Source organism: Anguilla anguilla, chromosome 16 (assembly GCF_013347855.1).
Source record: "Anguilla anguilla isolate fAngAng1 chromosome 16, fAngAng1.pri, whole genome shotgun sequence".
Classification (NCBI taxonomy): Eukaryota; Metazoa; Chordata; class Actinopteri; order Anguilliformes; family Anguillidae; genus Anguilla; species Anguilla anguilla.
Genome location: NC_049216.1, coordinates 34,105,266 through 34,123,464, shown reverse-complemented (window position 1 = coordinate 34,123,464; position 18,199 = coordinate 34,105,266). Strand labels below are relative to the sequence as shown.

The window sequence follows — 18,199 nt, the reverse complement described above, 5'->3', positions numbered from 1 at the left end:
ACCGAACGTCCCATTGAACTCTGACCGTGCGGTGTGCTGGCTGAGGCCCGGAGGTTCCGCTGTGCTTTCGCACAACTCAGTGGATAAACTGTACGCGTGTTCATGCACTTCTGATTCATTCGCCTCGGTCGCTTTTTCGCGGGTGGCTCGATAGGTTTCATTAGACTGTCAAAGTCGCCCCTGACCTTTGCTGCGGAGAATGCACGTGCACGTCGGCACCCTCCCCCTACGGAGGAAGCGTAGCTATTGCAGCTTAGAGTTTGAGCCAAATTTAGAATTGGGATTCCAATTATGGGCGAATCATGGAGATGGGATGATTTGATTATGGTGATTTTTTAAAAGCATAAGCATATTTAATTTTTTTAAATCTCCATCATACTGTGACATTGTAAATAATTAAAACCTGGATTGCATTCAAACACAGATAGTGATAAGTCAATTATGTATATAGCCTATTTATCATTCATATCCAAGAAAAAGCCTACTGGTATGAAATTTAATACACATGATTAAGAAGTTAACGTTTTCTTTAAGTGCGTAAAGTAACAGACGAAGAGACCAGTGAAGTGTCACGCTTTATTTACAAAAAAGTAACGAGAACCAAACAGTCCAAGGTGAGAAGGCGCGTTGGTGGCTACATCTACGGCAACAGCGATAAGCGGTTCTGTTGGGCTCCACGCGACACCCGACGGATGGTGAGTCATCCAGCGCGAGCCGTTTCCATGCCGTGGCTCCTTGTGCGATCCGAGTTGCGGTGAGAAGCGGGTTTCTCCAGGGGGAGGGCTCGTGGCTCCAAGCTGCAGGGCGCGGGCGCGCAGGAGAGGGCCCTTCCCGGGAAGGGGACGCTCTACTTTCTGCGGCGGGCGGCGGCTCCCTTCTTGCTGCTGTAATACGGTAGGAACGCAAGTATCCACCCACGTGAGTGCTTCCGCGCTTCTTAAATCGCACACGCACAAGGGACTAGACAATTTATGCTCTAATACCTGTCAAGGCATGGACCACTTCATACGTCTGTCTCAAAGAATATCTGAACTATTTGTAATTGTGTCTATTGAACAATAAAGTCCATTTCCATGAGGGCAACTCACAACATCCGATGTTTATCTGTATAGGGCCAGCCCCGATGTGATTTAGTCAATGTTATCTGTTTGACAGCTTGGAACTTCAGCCAGTGTTAGCTACAACAGCAAGCTGAATTCACGTGCTGTGACGTAGACATGTTTGGGGCGGGGTCAGTCCCCACTGAGCTTAATGTGGGTGTGAGCACCTTTGTGATTGACAGGAGACTAAGTGATGAGACCGAGGGATGTGCACTCTGCTGAACCTGGTTTTACACACCAGGTCCTCTGACTACAGAAATATGGGCAATAATATCTTCAAAAGTCAAGTAAGTTCTTAGGTGTTATTTATAGCGCTGAATCCTGGACTCTTGGGGCAGCCTGTCATTTCTTATGCATGTATAATTTTTTTTTTATCTTGGCATCTGGATGTCAGAATGCTGAATGAGATTTAGATGTGAACTGTGATTGTTTATGTTTTCAATGTGTCTATGTCGTAAATGTGAAGCCGAACAATGAATTTCCTCCTAGCGTGAACGATGAAGTCTAAAGTAACGGAGGTACGAACAGACACTGCACACATGTACATACGGGTACACATACATAAATACATACATGTATATGCACATGAAACAGCTGTAAAACGGCACGGGAAGAGAAGATGCTGTCTCTTCCGGTCACACCATGCGCTGCTTACCGTCGTCTTCTACACACGTGAGCGTTAGAAACACACCAGTCCATGTATCCGCCATGGACCGTGGACTTTGATCCCAGGTCATGGAGATTCATGGGACATTTTCGCTTTTTTTTTTTTCCTTCTCCTTCCTGGAAGGAAAGCTCCACGCACACACGCCTGTCTGTGTGTGTGTTTATCGGCTCATCAGCCCTGCTGGTGTGCAAGCGGTCGCACAATCATACGCGCTAAACGAACACGCTAAGGAAGCCAGACGGAGGACGGACAGAAGTGCACACGCCCGCTGAGCTCGCTAAACGCTGCGCACCAGAATCCTTCCCTGCCCCGGAAGGGCTTGTTGTTGCCTGAGTGTGAAAATTTTATAAAGCTGTGGTCAGGTGATCAGAGGTTACCAGTGGTACCAAGTGAGGAGTGCACCTCTTCAGCTGACTGACTTTAGACTTTCTGCGGTACTGTGCGTCAGCTATGTATCATAATGGTTAGGAAACTGGATGTGGAGGTTGCCGGTTTGATTCCCAGGAGGGACACAGCCTTTGCGCTTAAGTTACTTAACCTGAATTTCTTCAGTAAAAATAACCAGCTGTTTAAGTGAGATGCATGTAACAAACGTAAGCTGCGTAAATCACTCTGGATTTTAGCGACTGCTCAGTGCTAAAACATAAGGATGAAACCTTCAGACCTAAGCATGCCCCTGAGCCAGGCGTGCGACTTTCGCGAAACTCGTCGTTCTCGAAAGAAAGGACGCACAGGACGCTGCGACGTGAAACGAGACAGCAAACACAGGACGTGGAGTTTCTCACTCCCGAAAATGACAGGATGAGGAAGGGAGGGACGAGACTGGGTGCGGCACAGTCCGGGCCTTTGGGCTGAAGTGCACCATTAGGCCCAGCGCATTATTCAACAGCAGTGCATCGCCTTACTGTACATCAGCACTGCCTAATCCTGCTCCTGGAGACCTACCGTCCTGTAGGTTTTCACTCCAACCCCAACACAGCCACACCTCATTCAACAGCTAGAGATCTCGTCGAGGCTGCTAATTGGTAGACTCAGGTGTGGCTTTGTTAGTGTTGAAAATGAAAACCTCCAGGATGGTAGATCTCCAGGAGCAGGACTGGGCGCCCCCTGCCCTACATGGTGTTAGGGGTTGGATGGCGGGTTTGCTTAATGAGCGATGGGACTGTGTTGTTTTTGCTTGCTGTATGTTCTGTCTCACATTGCGTTGCCCCCTTGCGCAAGAATATCCCGTCAAACCTCTGGGGAAAGCTTGGGTAAGCTCTATCCTCCAGTGTTTCTGGGACATTTTTGTCAGGGCTGCTTGAATGTGACAAGAACTTAGCATCCTCATAAAGAAGCGAGTGTTTTACTGGTTAAACTTGGACAGCGTTAGGCAGGAGGATGAGTTAAATGCATTTCTGAGGTGGGTGGGACAAGACCCTGCCCTCCCAAAATGCGGACATGGTGCTAAGCGGGCGGGGGCGGGGGCAGGGGGCGGGGGGGGGGGGGGGGCGGTGGTGGAATGGCGTGGGCGGCGGTACTTACTGTTTCTGCAGCTCATCGATGCGGTTTCTGAGAGAGATGACCTGGAGACAACACATCAGACACACAGGCAGGTGTGTTTAACAGAGAAAGGGACACGAGCAGGGCTTCACCTGTGAGAAGAGAACCCTTCTCCGCTGTGGGTGGGGGGGGGGTGGGGGTGAGGCTGGCCTTTCGGGGGTGGGGTTGGAGGGGGTCGTGGGGAGGGGCAAGCCAAAAACACGCACCCTTCCCAGAAACACATCCAGTCACATTTGACACATCTCCATGATGGAATTCCGGTATACCAGATTGCTGCGTTTGATTGGCTGAAGAGAATGTGCGTTAAGTTCGTTGGGGTGCGTGTTGATGTTTGAGACTCCCGGCTCGACAGGCGAGGTGGTCCAACACCTGGGTGGGGTCCTCAGGTTGCCTAGAAACAGTGACTTACCTGCACCGGGGGGCCACCGTGGGCCATCGTCTCCTGTACAGGTGTAAACACCTGAAATAACTGCAATTCCGAGATTGCATGTCTGCTTTGTCCCACTGAAATGTTGTCTGTATCTGGGGCATTTAGCTACATGTGCCCTGCCACAGACCATGACTGAGTCGTGTGTCACTTTGACATACAAATAAACGCAAGAATGACTTATTTTAATGCAAATGAAATGTGTTTCATTTGGTGATCGCTATACTCCTTTAAGATGTCTTTTTTTTAGTAGAAGGTAATTGACACTTGCATGTGTTATTTAAATGTGAGTCAAAGTGAAATTTGACTATTGGTGTAGGCATGTGCGACAAGGGCTGTTGCCTAGGGCATCTGGGGTATGCTCTATAAAAGTTGCTCAGAACTTCTTTAAAAAATGTTTTCAGTTCAGTTTAATGCTGAAAATATTTAATCTGTCTGTTATATTTTTGTATCTGCATGCACGTGCATGTGTGCGTGTGTGTGTGTGTGTGTGCGTGCGTGCGCGTGTGTGTGTGCGTGCACATGTGTGTGTGCGTGTTTGTGTGTGCGTGTGTGAGCGCGTGTGTGTGCGTGTGTGAGCGCGTGTGCATGTTTGTGTGTGTGTGTGTGAGCGCGTGTGTGTGCGAGGCACAGGCAGAGAGCCTTAATTCTGATTTACCACTCAGAGAGTAGCGCGGTCGCAGTTAGCTCCATCCTCCAGAGTCTGTGACCTTTGACCTCTCAGCTGACGCTGACCTGCTGCCTGATTTCCAGAGCCTCCCTCCGAAATTCCCATGCGGTCAGACCATGCGCTAGCAGGGCGGAGCCCCGCGGCCTTTCGGCCCCCAAAATTTACTTACAATTTACTTAGCTCCTCCACTCGCTTACGCAGTGTGGTAACCTGGAGATCAAAGCAGAGCTGCATTTCAAATCTGACCCGGGCGTGTCGCCTAACAGTCTGCCGGGACGGTGACCTCAACGCCGAGAGCGTCGCGAAAATATCCTCGCCCTTCGAACCTTCAGCCCACTCCGCCCGAGCGCTCTTAACCCTCTAACCTGCCCGGGATAACGCACCTGACTGCGTAAAAAAAAACGACTGATTTAGGACAACGTGTCAGTTCCGTCCTGTTCCTGAGTGAAGCGTACTGCCCTACAGACATACTGGAACTCCTACGCTGAAACCTCCATAGAAAGCTCGTGGTGCGTCTGATCTTTTTGAGGGTGGAATTTATGAATGCTTTAACCACCACGGTTACGGACACTTGGGAAGTCATCTCTTGCAGTCAGGTGCACAGGTGTTCTCTGCCCCTGATAAAGGCACTGAGGTTTAAAGGTGCCATCATTGTGTCACCACAGAAGGAAAACTATATTGTCCATCCATCCATTATCTAATCCGCTTATTCTTGGTCAGGGTCATGGGGGGGTGTGCTGGAGCCTATCCCAGCATGCACTGGGCGAGAGGCAGAACTACATCGTAGACAGGTCTCTCAATCCATCGCAGGGCACACGCACCATTCACTCACACACTCACACCTAGGGACAATTTAACCTAATCTGCATGTCTTTGGACTGTTCTCTTTAAATGTCTGAGGTGATAATAAGGAGAGAATTTGCTAGAAAGAAAGGGAGAAGAAAGCTCCATATTTTTCACCTCACACCACTGTTACAGTAGGGTAAGAAAAGCTGGCGTTCTATGGTATAGCTTCCATTCTATGGTAAAGCTTCCCCTCTATGGTCAATGTCCCCCAAGAGCAGGTGTTACTCACCTCATATTTCTGCCTCTTCAGCTTCTCCATGTGGTCATACTTCTCCGATTCCAGGGTCTTCATCCATTCCCAAAGCTCCTTAGCCTTTTCCCTGGAGCACAGGAACAAAAATACCTCCCATAATTCAGTGGGGAAAACACCAAGCCCCAACCTGCCCCCTTCCCCTCCCCTCTACCCTCCACACCCAGACAGTCCATTCAGAAAGACAAGAGAGTTCACCTCCACCTCACAAAAAGTTGTGTAAGTCGCTCTGGATAAGAGCGTCTGCTAAATGCCTGCAATGCAATGTAATTTAATGTAATGTAATGAGTTACTGCTGAACACTGAAGGGTGTTTAAGGGGACAAATAAGTTTAGGATCTGCAGTAGTGTTGTGTAGATGAATGTGACTATACTTAAAAATAAATAAAAAATTTGGCACCCAACGTGTCATGGTACATGTCCAATTCCCACCCTAATTTGGAACGTCCAATTATCTGCAACCACAGCCACATTCATCCACGATCCCCACTGCTGATTCGCTAGGATGTAGACCAGTGGTAGCCAACCCTGTTATCCAGAGATCCCTCATTGGTCTATTTTCACAGGCCAGTCACCTCAGCTTGTCCTCGCTCAGATGGTCGATGTTCAGGGGCTTGCGTCTTTCTGCGAGGATCTTCTTCTTCTTTTCTCTCTCAGTCTGTTTCTTTCCTCTCTTCTGGTCGGCCTGTGTGCACCACAGCAAGGGGGAGAGGTTAAGTTTTATTTTTATAGTGCCTTATATAGTGCCTTTTACTATCAACCAGTGTGAGCTGTGCAGCATAGTTCATGGGTCCTCCAGAGAGGGCCAATGCGGGTGCAGGCTATGGTTTCAAGCAAGCAGTCACACACCTAAAATTGAGGACCCCTGGCTATGTAGTGCCCTCAAAAATTTATTGAGGGCACTATTCGTTTATTCAGTGGTTGTGAAGCCTGGTCAGGTGACCGGGGTTTCTAATCTGTGATTGGCCAGAGCTTTCTGTGGGCGTGGTCACGTCACCTTCTGTAAGTAGCTGCTGTAATTGGAGCCCATGCTGGACAGGGCAGACTTCTTCTTGGCGTCATCATCTGCTTTCCTCTTGGCATCAGCCTCCTCCTTCCTCAGTCTCTCTTCCTGTGGGGAGGGGGTCAGAGCAAAAGTGTCAGCGTTTCTGTCCACAGTGGGAGTGAGAGTGGGGGTGGGGGTGGGGGTGGGGGAGGGGAGTGGTAGGGAGTGGGGGTGGGGGTGGGGGAGGGGAGTGGTAGGGTTGGCAGTTTTTGGATTTGTCCAAACTGGACAGCGTGCACCACTGCAAGTTTAATAGGAACCCCATGGTGAACGGGGGGGCCGGGGGGTTTGAACCCCATGGCGAAGGCAAACTAATGGTATATTTTTCCCATCAGTTACTAAGCCCAGGCATCCGGTCGGCACAACAATCCAGACGTGTTCAACTCATTTGAAAACCGGACATTCTGGTCGAAAACCGGGCGTTAGGCAACCCTACGGAGCGTAAGGGGACCCCCAAATCCCCCCCCCCCCCCCCCCCCCCCTGCTTGGTGTGCCGCACGCCCACCTCGCGTCTGGCCTGGCGCTCCTTGTCCTTCTCCGATCGGATCCTCTGCTGCTCCGCCCTCTCCGCCCTGCGCTTCTCCTGCAGGAGGCGCACAGACAACCAGGCCGCGTTTACATCCCCGGGCCACCGGAGGGCAGCAGAGACATCACAGCCTTTCTCATTCGCCATAGTCACGAGCACAGTAGGGAGTCAATTCCATTTCAGTCCAATTAATTCAATTAATTAATTGAACATAATTCATAGAACATTATGGGCACATTACAATTAATTAATTTCAGTTCAATTCAGGATTGAAATGGGATTGAGCCCAACTTTGTTATGGAATGTTCTATTTATTTTACCATGAACTGGTATCACCATTTGTTTTTTGTTATTCTATTGTGCTGCAGTAAGCTCTTGTCTCTAAGGCACCTATCTATCCTTGTATTGCACCCTGATTTATTACTCTGGATAAGGACATCGGCTAAATTTTAAAAAAGTGCAAGTGTAAGTGCTGTCAGAAATGGGCCCCTCACAATCCTGGTCTTGAGGGCGATGATGTCCTCCTCCTCCTTCTTCCTCTGCTCGAAGTGGCTGTCGATGAGACCCTGCAACTCGACCAGATCCTTGTTCTGACGCTTCTTCTGGATGTCCTGTGAGACGGAGAGACGCGGGTCAAAGGTCAGGATCGCTGATGGCGGGACAGTCGTCCGAGGCTCTGATTAAGACGGAGGACGCATGTGACTAAGCGGTTTGTGGGATTTACTCACGTCGAAATCCACCTTATCCCCCTCAGGAATCTTGGGTGCAGAAGGCCTGGGAAGAGTTCACAGTTACTATTATTAATGCTATTATTATTATTATTATTATTATAGTTCATGTAACATCATTCATTCCAGCACCACATTTTGAAAGGGGATTGTATGGTCATGTTTGACCTATGACAGATCTAGTAATGTTTTGCTTTATTTGGGTCTAATAAGGATTTTTGTTTGCACATTTTAAAGCAGGGATGGTATTTGCCTCCGTAGAGGGAGTTTCTGTTCAGGTTTTTTTTCCACCAGATACTCCGACTCAATTAGCTAAATATCTTTAAATACAAACACCGGTTCACTCATAGATTAAGACTTAAATTAAACATTTTATATAGAGATACAAAAGCAATCTGCAGTAGATTTTTGTTCGTTTATGCATAAATATAAATCTAAAATGTCAGATCAAATAAACAGTTTGGCAGATTAAATAATTAAGAGCATATATCAGATATATTAAAGTCAGTAATGAATTCCGCCCTGCAAAAAGAAGGTCTCAGTGTTTTTGAGAGTCATAAACATAAAGGTGCACAGCACCTCAAGTACATGATCTCTTTAAAACTATGTCAGTGTTAGATGGAACTGACCACTTACTTGAACTTTGGCTTCTCCTCTGTTCAAGTGGACATACGACACAAAGGAAGAGGCACATTTCACAGAGTTAGAAAACCATAAATACAGCACTGAGGTTTTCACGCAACATTCCACACTGTTATGTGGTAATTGTAAGGAATTTCTGGTATTAAATTATTTTAGTAGTATCTTAAATATTGTTATATTGTACATTGCAAAGGAATTCTTTTCACTCATTTAGGAAATAATACACATCACATCACAACCCGGCGTATTACATATTAATTGCATATTAGTCGAGAAAACCAAATCCTAAAATGTGGCTGAAAAAATAATGGGTCACAGGCATCGGAAGAATACTGATCTTTATAAACTGGGTTCTGTTCTAGTTTAATTCGTTAACACACATAGAACTCAGCCACCCATTTTGTAAAAAGTTTTTTTTTTAAACTGTAGATCTCCATGGAGACACCTGAGCATGAAGAAGCACTATAATCGCTGCTGAGACCTGCGATTCCAACTAATATCGCACGAACCGCTTGGAATATCAGTTTTCAATTTCACAAGAAAACAAAAAAAGAGCAAAAAACCACCCTCGTATTTGGCAAGAAAAACAAAATGGCCACTCTGCATTGACTATTTCCTCTTTTTTATGCTCTTTTTGGCTTGAGCCACAAACAAAAATGCACTCAGAAAGTTTAGATTTTCCTTTTTTTGTTTTAAAGAAAATCTAAACAAACCACCTTGTTCTTCCTCATCAACTGGAGCATCATGCAAAAGAGAGAAGCAGAAAAGAAGATGAGAAAAGAGGAGCCCCCCCACCCCACCCCCCCCCCCCCCCCACAAGCTCCCCCCCTCACCCCACCCCACCCACCTGCACAAAGAAGCAGAGTTTGGTATTAATATCCTCTCACCATCTATTTTCTATTCTACACTTTTTTCACACTTTGACACTTTTTTTTCTGTTTTTGCGCCTGCCAAATCTGACAGAGCACAGAACTCCGTGGTGGAACAGATCTGGCAGGAAGTGAGGTCGGCACCGCCCCTCGAGCAGGAAGTGAGGTCACAGCCACTGCCCCCCCCCCCCCACCCCCCCCACCCCCCCACACCCCCCTCAGACCAGAAGGACACAGGGGCAGCGCACACTGATTTCCTTTGACGTACCTTCCTCTTCATAGGCGTCTGCATGCAGCGAGCGTTCGAAAGCAAAAGCAGAACAGACACCATTAGCGACACGTTCACAGGCTTCCTGCTCAGCACAGTGCGCCGGCGCAGCGGACCCCAAACCGCACCCCCGTACGGTCACATTCACAGCAGCCACATGTCACACTGCTGGGCTGTGCTATGTGTGTAAAAAAACACACATCATTCTGTGTTTGAGCTGCATCTTAATAAGGGGGTGGGTTCCAGTAAATGTATTTTTTTGTACCATAAAGTCGGTATGTTTGGGGGGGGTGCAGAAAGTTTGGGGACCCCTGGGCTAGTGCTGTTTCAGCCCTGACCAGGGAACCCACAGTCTGATTAACCGAATTTCAAACCTTCTGCTGTTTCCCTTTGGAAAGCAAGCTGAAGAAACGTCTTTTTAAACACAGGTTTTAGTGTCATATTTAAGTGCTGTGGCTTGTTATGAAGTCACAGTGGGTTTACAGGTGCAGGGCTGAGCAAAGCTGGTAGCAGAGAATAATTCAATGATTCAGTTCAGCATTCCCCACCCAATTAAATATACACAAACATTTACAAATTTTCCTGTGACAGTGCAATTAAAAAAAAGGATATATGCCTTGATAACAAAATATTTTAATAATCTCAAATGATGCAACTAACAAAACAAAAGCACTGGAAAGAACTAGAATGTATTACCTTAATAATGCTGCTGAATATCTTACAGCCAAATCAAAAGGATTACTTTTTAAGGTTTACAACGAGGACAAAAACCCTTGAATTAGACAATGGCTAAACCCTGTGGGGAAAAAGCAGTTGCTCTCATGATTTAGATCTTCACAAAAAGGCCGTTTGACCTGCTCAGTGTTAGAAAAAACGCTGTGGTCTTCGCCTGAATTACAGCCGAAGACCACAGAACTATAGTTCTATATGGACTATAGAACTATAACTGGTTCTGTAGAACAACAGAACTGGTGCAGCACACAGGGTTGCTTTCTCTTTAGATAGCAGAGCATTGTTCGTCTCTCAGATATTTTCTGGATCATTTAAATTCAAAGTCAAATCGTTGCGGTATTGACATAAAATTAGCATGAGGCTATGAAAAATGAACCCAGCCATTGGCAGAATCCCCCACATTTGTGACGCTCACCAGCCGTTGTCACTGTGACGGCTGGGGGTGCTGTTACAAGTGTGGGTGACTGCGGAGAGCGAGGCCCAAAGGCCTGCTCACCTGAGCCACAGCAAAGCGCCAGTGCTCCAGCAAGCAGCTGTGGCTTTGGGCTCTGCTTCCAGGGAATGCGTGTATTTACTGACGCACACATGCTCACTATCGTCAGCATCATAACAAGGGGGAAAACAAACAAAAAAAAAACTTGTATCTCCATTCCTGAGTTTGGCAAGTTGTGTACCGTGACTTAATAATGCTTATTCAATACCATACCATGCACCATGTAACCAGAACTGGTCCAATGTATTAATAAAAGAGGATTCTCATTTCCTGCAGAGATGCCTTTTTTGGAGATACTAGTTTTTTTTTTACCATACCATACCAATTGTATGTATGTATGTATATATAGAGAGAGAGTGAGAGCAAGATAGAGAGGGAGAGAAAGAAAGAGAGAAGATTAGAGAGAGAGAGAAGGTAAGAGAGAAAGAGATAGAGGGAGGGACAGAGAGAGAGAGAGAGAGAAAGAGAGGGGGGCGGGAGAGAGATAGAGAGAGAGAAGGAGAGGGGAGTGGGAGAGAGAGAGAGAGAGATAGAGAGAGAGAGAAGGAGAGGGGGGAGATTTCTTCATAGTGACCAGTTATGAAGAGGAGGTACCTGGAGTACATGTTTGAGCTGATTTTAGTCGATCTGTGTGGCAGTGGCACGATGGCACTGCCAGGTTGAGGGTAGGATAAAGGAATGCCCATGCTACCACATACCTGCTGCATGCTGTTCCTCATGCACCTCCTCCTCAGGTTCTGCCTCTGGTTCTACCTCGGGTTCTACCTCGGGTTCTACTTCGGGTTCTAACTCCTGCTCTGGTTCTGCCTCCTGATCAGGTTCAGCTTCTTGCTCTGGCTCTACGTCTATTTCTTGTTCTGGCTCTAACTCCTGTTCGGGTTCTACCTCTTGATCTGGTTCAGCCTCTTGCTCTGGTTCTGCGTCTAGTTCTTGTTCGGGTTCTACCTCTTGTTCTGGTTCTACCTCCTGTTCTGGTTCTTGGCCCACCAGAGGGGCCACTGCTACATCTGACTCTTCAGCGATGCAACATGCAGCAAGCGGCCCAGGCAATGGAAGGATTGCAGCGGAGAGTTATTGAGTGCAGGAGGAAAAAAAGAGACACATTAGAGCAAGAAAGATTTACAGTTCACTTTGAAAGGAAAAAAAATACTAGAACTGGCCACAAGGGGTCCTCGGAGAAAGGTAATGCAGCAAGCAAAAAGTATGAAGAGGAAAGAAAGAGATGAGTAATGATGATACAGAAGAGCAAGAGGAGAATGGATGGTTATTTTTTTTTATGGACCCAGGAGATACCAGGGTTTAAAAAAGTAATAAAAAATGTGATTGCGGGGAAAAAAAAGGCTATGTGGTCTAATCACATTTTTTCAAGAAATTATTTGATTGGTTAGGAATCGTTCAATCAGCCTAGAGACAACCCTCAACTGGTTTGTGTATGGCAGCCATTTTGAGAGAAAGGATTAATAGTTAATCTGCTATAAGTATACCATATCCTCAGGATATCGAAAGACAGTGGCCAGTTGTCTTGAATTAAAAGCAAACACATCGGTAAATGGCATCAGCATACTTCTGAAAAAGCTCTATAGGGTAGCCTGTAGTTTCTTCTGAGGAAAAACCAGAGTCCTGTACACTCGTATGATGCTAATATGGAGCAAGGGGTTGAGGCTTTGCCCGCATCCTGGCTCTCAAAGCTTATGGAGATTAGGGACGCTGGTTAAGATGCAGAGAGATGGACTGAACGCCAAACCAACAATCTGACTGCTGCACCATTCCACACCACTAGATGGCAGCACATTCAAACAATCGACTCCATTGAAATAACAAGGGTAAAACGGATTAAGAAGGACCAAATTCAGTCACGTGCCAAAAGCCGAAGAAATACTTCTGCAAATGGTTCAGGCATGTTTACATGCATGAGACACATACATATATCACATGTATGTGACACGTATCAGACACATACATATTATTTCCGTCTGGAAACATATGAACTAATGTGGATACACTGTAAAAACATTGCTTTCCACGGCTCCACAAAGATCAGTGCAGACCACAAATAAATCCTTCACACCTGCACAGAAAACACTGATGGAGTGATTAAAAGACAAGTGAGAGGGAGGGATAAAATGGAGGACGCTGGTTATCTTGACGTGTCATGGGGGCACAGAGGAGATGCCAAAACACACTGGGAATTACGGGCAGAACAGCCGACACATTAGTACGGGTACGGGTGAACAGAAATAGAGTAGGGATGAACAGAAAAAGGGATGGAATTAAAGTCATGGGGTTTCCTTGTTTACCTTCCTCTTCCACTTCTTCATTTTCCGAAAAAGACAAACAAACAAATAAAAATGAAGCATTTCTGCGCCAGTGTGGACATTTTAAATACAGAAAAGAGCTGAAAAGAAGCTCTTCATCCTAAGCACACGTACAGTCCTCCCAGACTGGTGCATTTCCTTCTATTCTGGTGAAAAGGGATGTGTTTGTGTTTCAAAAACACACACATTTTATCAAGCTTTCAGCACACCACTGTCAGGGAACACGGAGGCCTCCTGTATTCCAGCACTGTGTAAAGAAATCCAGTGTTCTGTTACAGAACTCCAGGGTTCCGTTAAAGAAATCCAGTGTTCTGTTACAGAACTCCAGCGTTCCGTTAAAGAAATCCAGTGTTCTGTTACAGAACTCCAGGGTTCCGTTAAATAAATCCAGTGTTCTGTTACAGAACTCCAGTGTTCCATTAAAGAAATCCAGTGTTCTGTTACAGAACTCCAGTGTTCCATTAAAGAAATCCAGTGTTCTGTTACAGAACTCCAGTGTTCTGTAAGGATAATTTTCAGTGTAGGAGGACGGTACTGCACACTAGCAAGCTCCCTTCCATGCAGCTGCGGAACTGACTGTGGGTAATAGTAGCAAATAAATGTAATGTTAGTAATGCAGACTGCTTTTTGCCTACTCTACATTTAAAATGTAGCTTTCATCGCACACTTAATAACACAAATTTATTTTAAGTACAAATATATATCAGGACATGTACTGTGTTTACAGTCAGATACTTACATTGAATCCCACCAGACTAATTTCAGGAAGTGTAACCTGAATAAGGTTCAGGGTATGTCCTGTTACCCATATTAGGTCCTGTTACTAGGCATTAGAATCTCATCGTTACCTTTACATTTCACATAAACACACTGAACTAAATAATCTGAGTTGACAGAAGACAGCTCTTAAACCCCAAACCTACACAATGTAATAATGATTATGCATCCTTTATAACCCTGAGCAATAATTTAAAAAACAACTTACCCTCCACGTGTTCACTGAAAAACAAATGAAAAGATAAAATGAAGTTTATACTTTGGACGATATTCCTGTTAATCTAGTTACATTTATTAAATTATACTTCGGCAGAGTTGACTGTTAGCAGCGGAAACGCATGATGTACTAATTTACTTTAAGTACCGTATGATACAACATCAATTACAGGCGCGAGACAAAAACGAATATCAGCGTTCACTATCAGTCCTGAGACCTTCCCCTGCATAAAATCACAACAACTATTTATACATTTAATATAATACTACACACAAGCACACATTCTAAAATGTGTTTTTCAAAAACAGGGAAATAGTTGTCTCAAATAGGGGACGTCTACCACATTGCAGCTAAATACCATCCATGGTCCCTGATTCAGAAAATATAACCAATAACGTTCTTGTCTACTATGACTTCATATAATTAATTTAAAGGGGCGGAATAAACGTGAGAATGAAAATAAATAAATAAATAAATAAATAAACCGAATACTTACACTTCTTCTGTGTCAGACATGGTTACTCTGGAGTTTTCACCTGGCGGTTGGAGAAGGAAAGAGAAGAAGCGCCTTCAGTGAGACGGCTGAGCTCGGTGCGCGCGACCTCGCGCGCCGCATTTATAGCCGCGGAGCCGCTGACAGCCGCGCGGATGTGCCCTCCCTTTCTGCCAGGCCAACCTGATAGGCCAGTGTCGAACGAATGTGACACGGAGTCGAGAATAAGAAGGTGATCGATATGACGACACATTCTTGGAATGTAGCTGTGACGGATGATCCCTCCTTGATTGAGTTGCCAGCATTAAAGAGGGATTTCTGCTTACCCTCTGGACTACGTTTTGGACACACGCATGCTTCAAAGCGTTGTCGCCCTACCGCCGTTCCATTAGCCTTTATTCCGAAATTATGCTAACGAAACACCCACGGCCAATAGGCAGAAAACACCATTAGAAATAATCGGTTAATAGGTATTAAATAATATTTTAAATGATACGCATTAAACGCATAAGGCGTATTTTCGTTTGTTTACCTGTGGAGCCTACAATAAATGATAATTAGCTATATGCTTAGTCAAGTCTTCAGGCGGACGAATCGTTTTATTATTAGATACAGAAAGTCGACTGAAACTTAACACGCGAGAAATTCTGCTCCAAGGACGATAAATGAGACGAGAAGTCTCCAGTCCAGATTGATGTGTAAGTCCATGACCCTCGTCCTTAAGGTTAGGTCGCACAGTCTAATTATTTCGGTTTTAACGAGCTTAATGCCATGTGTGATTATAGCGGGGGGAAAACAGTTATCACCCATTCTGTTTTAATAAAGTCACACATAAAATGTACAGTGTTAATTCAACTCTAACAGAGTACACATAGGTCCAATAGGGACCTTACGTCCTCTGTAACAGTTAATTTGACGCTGAACTGCGCAGCATTCACTGCGAACCACACTTCCTGTGACAAACCAACGCCAAACGGCAAAGGTGCGTGCCTACAGCGGCAACTGTGATCCATTTCCCAAATAAATGTATAATGGCCACTGAAGACGTGTAAGGCTGTAAGCATTCAAACATAGACAGCTGTAGACGTCTTTCAGAATTAGTTGGGGGTCGTATTACTTGGCCCGTGGCTCAAGTTTTTAACCTCGGAATAACTTTCATATTTCTCGTGCCACACCCTTATCTGGTCACAGCGCGCGCAGAAAACAGCAGGTAGTTCTTTCTGGCGATTTTTTTTTTTTTGCTTTCATCGGTGGAAAAAATCCCTCTGTCAATTACTTAACACACAAGGCTATGAACAGACTGAGCAATACATAACATACTTGACAGTAAACTACTTAATAGCAATAAGCGTGCATATAAACTAGGCTCGTATTCGTCATGTGTAATCAGCAGATTGTGTGACTGCATTCTAAAAAAATGAAAGAGGTCGTAGAAGTATACCAGGTGGGTTTACACATGTTGGCAGCCTATCAGTCATTGTAATTCATTATTTATTCCATGGCTTGCGGTATAAGTGCTCTCTAACTATATATTTATGAATGTCTTATGTTTGAGAACATCACAACCCCTATCTTAATGTATTTCTGTTCTATGGTCTAGTGCATTAAACGATTATTTAGTCATCAATATCGTTCTGTATAAATTGCTTGGTAATCATGAATTCCGTTTTGCATTTACATCTTCTGCGTCTTTCCAGCCTTGTCGGTAAAGCCGTATTCAGAACAGCTGGACCGACGGGCTCAAATAAATACACGAAACTGAAAACGAGGATTATAATAAGTAGCAGTGTGGAGATGAACGGTGGTCCATTCTCAGATACCGCCAGTTCTACATTCTCCAGTTCTATGGTACACTAGATGGCATTGGTTGAACTCGCGTAGCCGGGAGGAAGCAAAGGAACGGTCGCGCAGGATAGCTGCACATGTATCCGCCCTGTTCCCGGTCAATTATATATTTCTCAAGATCGTTATGACCGATTCCGAAGACGTCGCGAGTCGGCGGCTTGGCTCGACATCAAGGCGCAGAGCTTGAGGTCGCGAATTTGTAAATCCCGGTGTTAAAAGGCGCGAGGCGGGGAGTTCTGGCATCACAGTACCGCGGCGCGTCTGTAATTACGGACCTGGCTGAGAACGGCGTGTCCAGTTAGGCCACAATGACAGCGCCACTATCAGACATAGAGTAGGCTACTATACAACATCACTCAAGGGAACCTCACCACCCTCAAGCCAATGGTAACGAGAAACCTGCTATTATTGACCAACCAGCTAACAGAAACTCCACACGTGCTGCACGGACCAAGTCATCCTCTCCTTCTCTATACTGCAGGGGCAAACCGCCTGACACCTGGACCCCGCCCCGTTCAAGGATTCCACACTGCTACCTGAGCAAGAGCAGAGCTGCGGGATGTCAAACTACAACGTCGCCAATGATGTAGACATCCAGCACATTTCCCCTGGCCTTCGCTATATGCACACACTTGCAAGCAGCTCTGGATAAGCACAACCGCCAAATGCCTTTACTCTTTAAGGGGAGGGGCGGGGTCCACCCCCCTGGACCCCTATGGACTCCTCACTCATGCAGCGGCTCTCTCACTCCCTTTCTCTCCCACTCTTTCTCTCTTTCTCTCTCTCACCTCGGAGGAAGAGCTGAACGAAGCGACGTCCCTGACAGAGGAGTCTTGCTGCAGCGTTCCACACGCCACCTGCGGCCAGTTAAGTCCTTCTGTTATAGTGACACTCGATCTCCCGAGGCCTCCCATTGGCTGGAGGGCCTGTCGGAGGCGGGCTGGCCAGCGGCCGGTTGGGTGGGGGGCGGGTGGGGGTTGGAGGGGGGTGCCAGGAGGTCCAGCGCTGAATAAGGAGATTGAGGAACGGCAGGAGAGGCGGAGAGAGAGGCGGTGGAGGCACAAGTTTGGTGAGGAGCCGACGGGACGTTTCTATATTTGCCGCGGCTCCGTGCTGATGAGAGGAACGACGGAAGAGTTTTCGGCAGGTGGAGGGTCAGAGGGGATTAGCCCCGCTCGTTGCCAGGGGAACCTGGCCGCTTCAGAAGGCCTGTCCGAGCCTAGGGAACGCGATTGGTAGCCTGCGATTAAGCCCCACCCACAGGTACACGCGTATGCTAATGACTTAAACGCAAGCGTACAGTAAACATTACGTTGCATCACTTTGCGTTCACTCTTCACATTACAAACCCTCCTTTTAAATCTGCTGGGGTTGCTGGGTGGCGCACCTGGCTAAGGCTCTGCCCTAGGGCCCGAATGGGCCTGTGGCCGGCAGCCCTGCTGGGGAACTCATAAGTGGCCATAGCGTTTCCTAGTCATTAGGGAGGAACTTCAGCTGGCAGAATGTACACACACAAGCACCCCCCCTCTGGGCAGCCAGGGGCACTCATAAGTGGACATAGCGTTTCCTAGTTCTGAGGGAGGGACTTCAGTTGGCAGGATGTATGGGTCCTTAACACAAACCAGCGCCCCCTCTGGTCAGCCAGGTACACACGGTCTGCCTGCGCAGCCCAGCTGGCGGCCTGCAGAGTAGAGGCATCGGCGGACATGGCGCTCTTCAGAGGGGAACGCACACCTGTCCGCGCTCTC

The 18,199-nt window shown here is 46.5% G+C and overlaps 1 protein-coding gene across 3 annotated transcripts; it reads right to left on the bottom strand.

The window, feature by feature from the left end:
• Positions 1 to 562: 562 nt before the first annotated feature.
• Positions 563 to 17,332, bottom strand: tnnt3a (troponin T type 3a (skeletal, fast)). 3 transcript variants are annotated; one of them, XM_035394945.1, is made up of 14 exons: positions 17,240 to 17,332; positions 14,610 to 14,649; positions 14,105 to 14,118; positions 13,102 to 13,116; positions 9,580 to 9,597; positions 8,437 to 8,455; positions 7,801 to 7,846; positions 7,567 to 7,683; positions 7,052 to 7,129; positions 6,499 to 6,612; positions 6,077 to 6,186; positions 5,482 to 5,572; positions 3,292 to 3,332; positions 563 to 884 (listed from the first exon to the last, which is right to left on the bottom strand). In XM_035394945.1, the coding sequence occupies exons 2-14, from the start codon at positions 14,627 to 14,629 to the stop codon at positions 848 to 850; spliced, it is 720 nt and encodes a 239-aa protein (XP_035250836.1). In that variant the 5' UTR covers positions 14,630 to 14,649; positions 17,240 to 17,332; the 3' UTR covers positions 563 to 847. The 3 variants fall into 3 exon arrangements, with proteins under 3 accessions (XP_035250836.1, XP_035250838.1, XP_035250839.1); XM_035394947.1 differs by lacking the exon at positions 9,580 to 9,597; XM_035394948.1 differs by lacking the exons at positions 9,580 to 9,597; positions 13,102 to 13,116 and having other exon boundaries at positions 17,240 to 17,331.
• Positions 17,333 to 18,199: the final 867 nt, after the last annotated feature.

Excerpts from the sequence above, each read along its gene's own strand:
- tnnt3a (XM_035394945.1), bottom strand. The coding sequence starts at position 14,629 with ATGTCTGACACAGAAGAAGT. Across the intron at positions 5,573-6,076 it reads CTGAGCGAGGACAAGCTGAG|GGAAAAGGCTAAGGAGCTTT; the intron begins GTGACTGGCCTG and ends CCTGTGCTCCAG. Across the intron at positions 885-3,291 it reads ATCGATGAGCTGCAGAAACA|CAGCAAGAAGGGAGCCGCCG; the intron begins GTAAGTACCGCC and ends ACCGTATTACAG.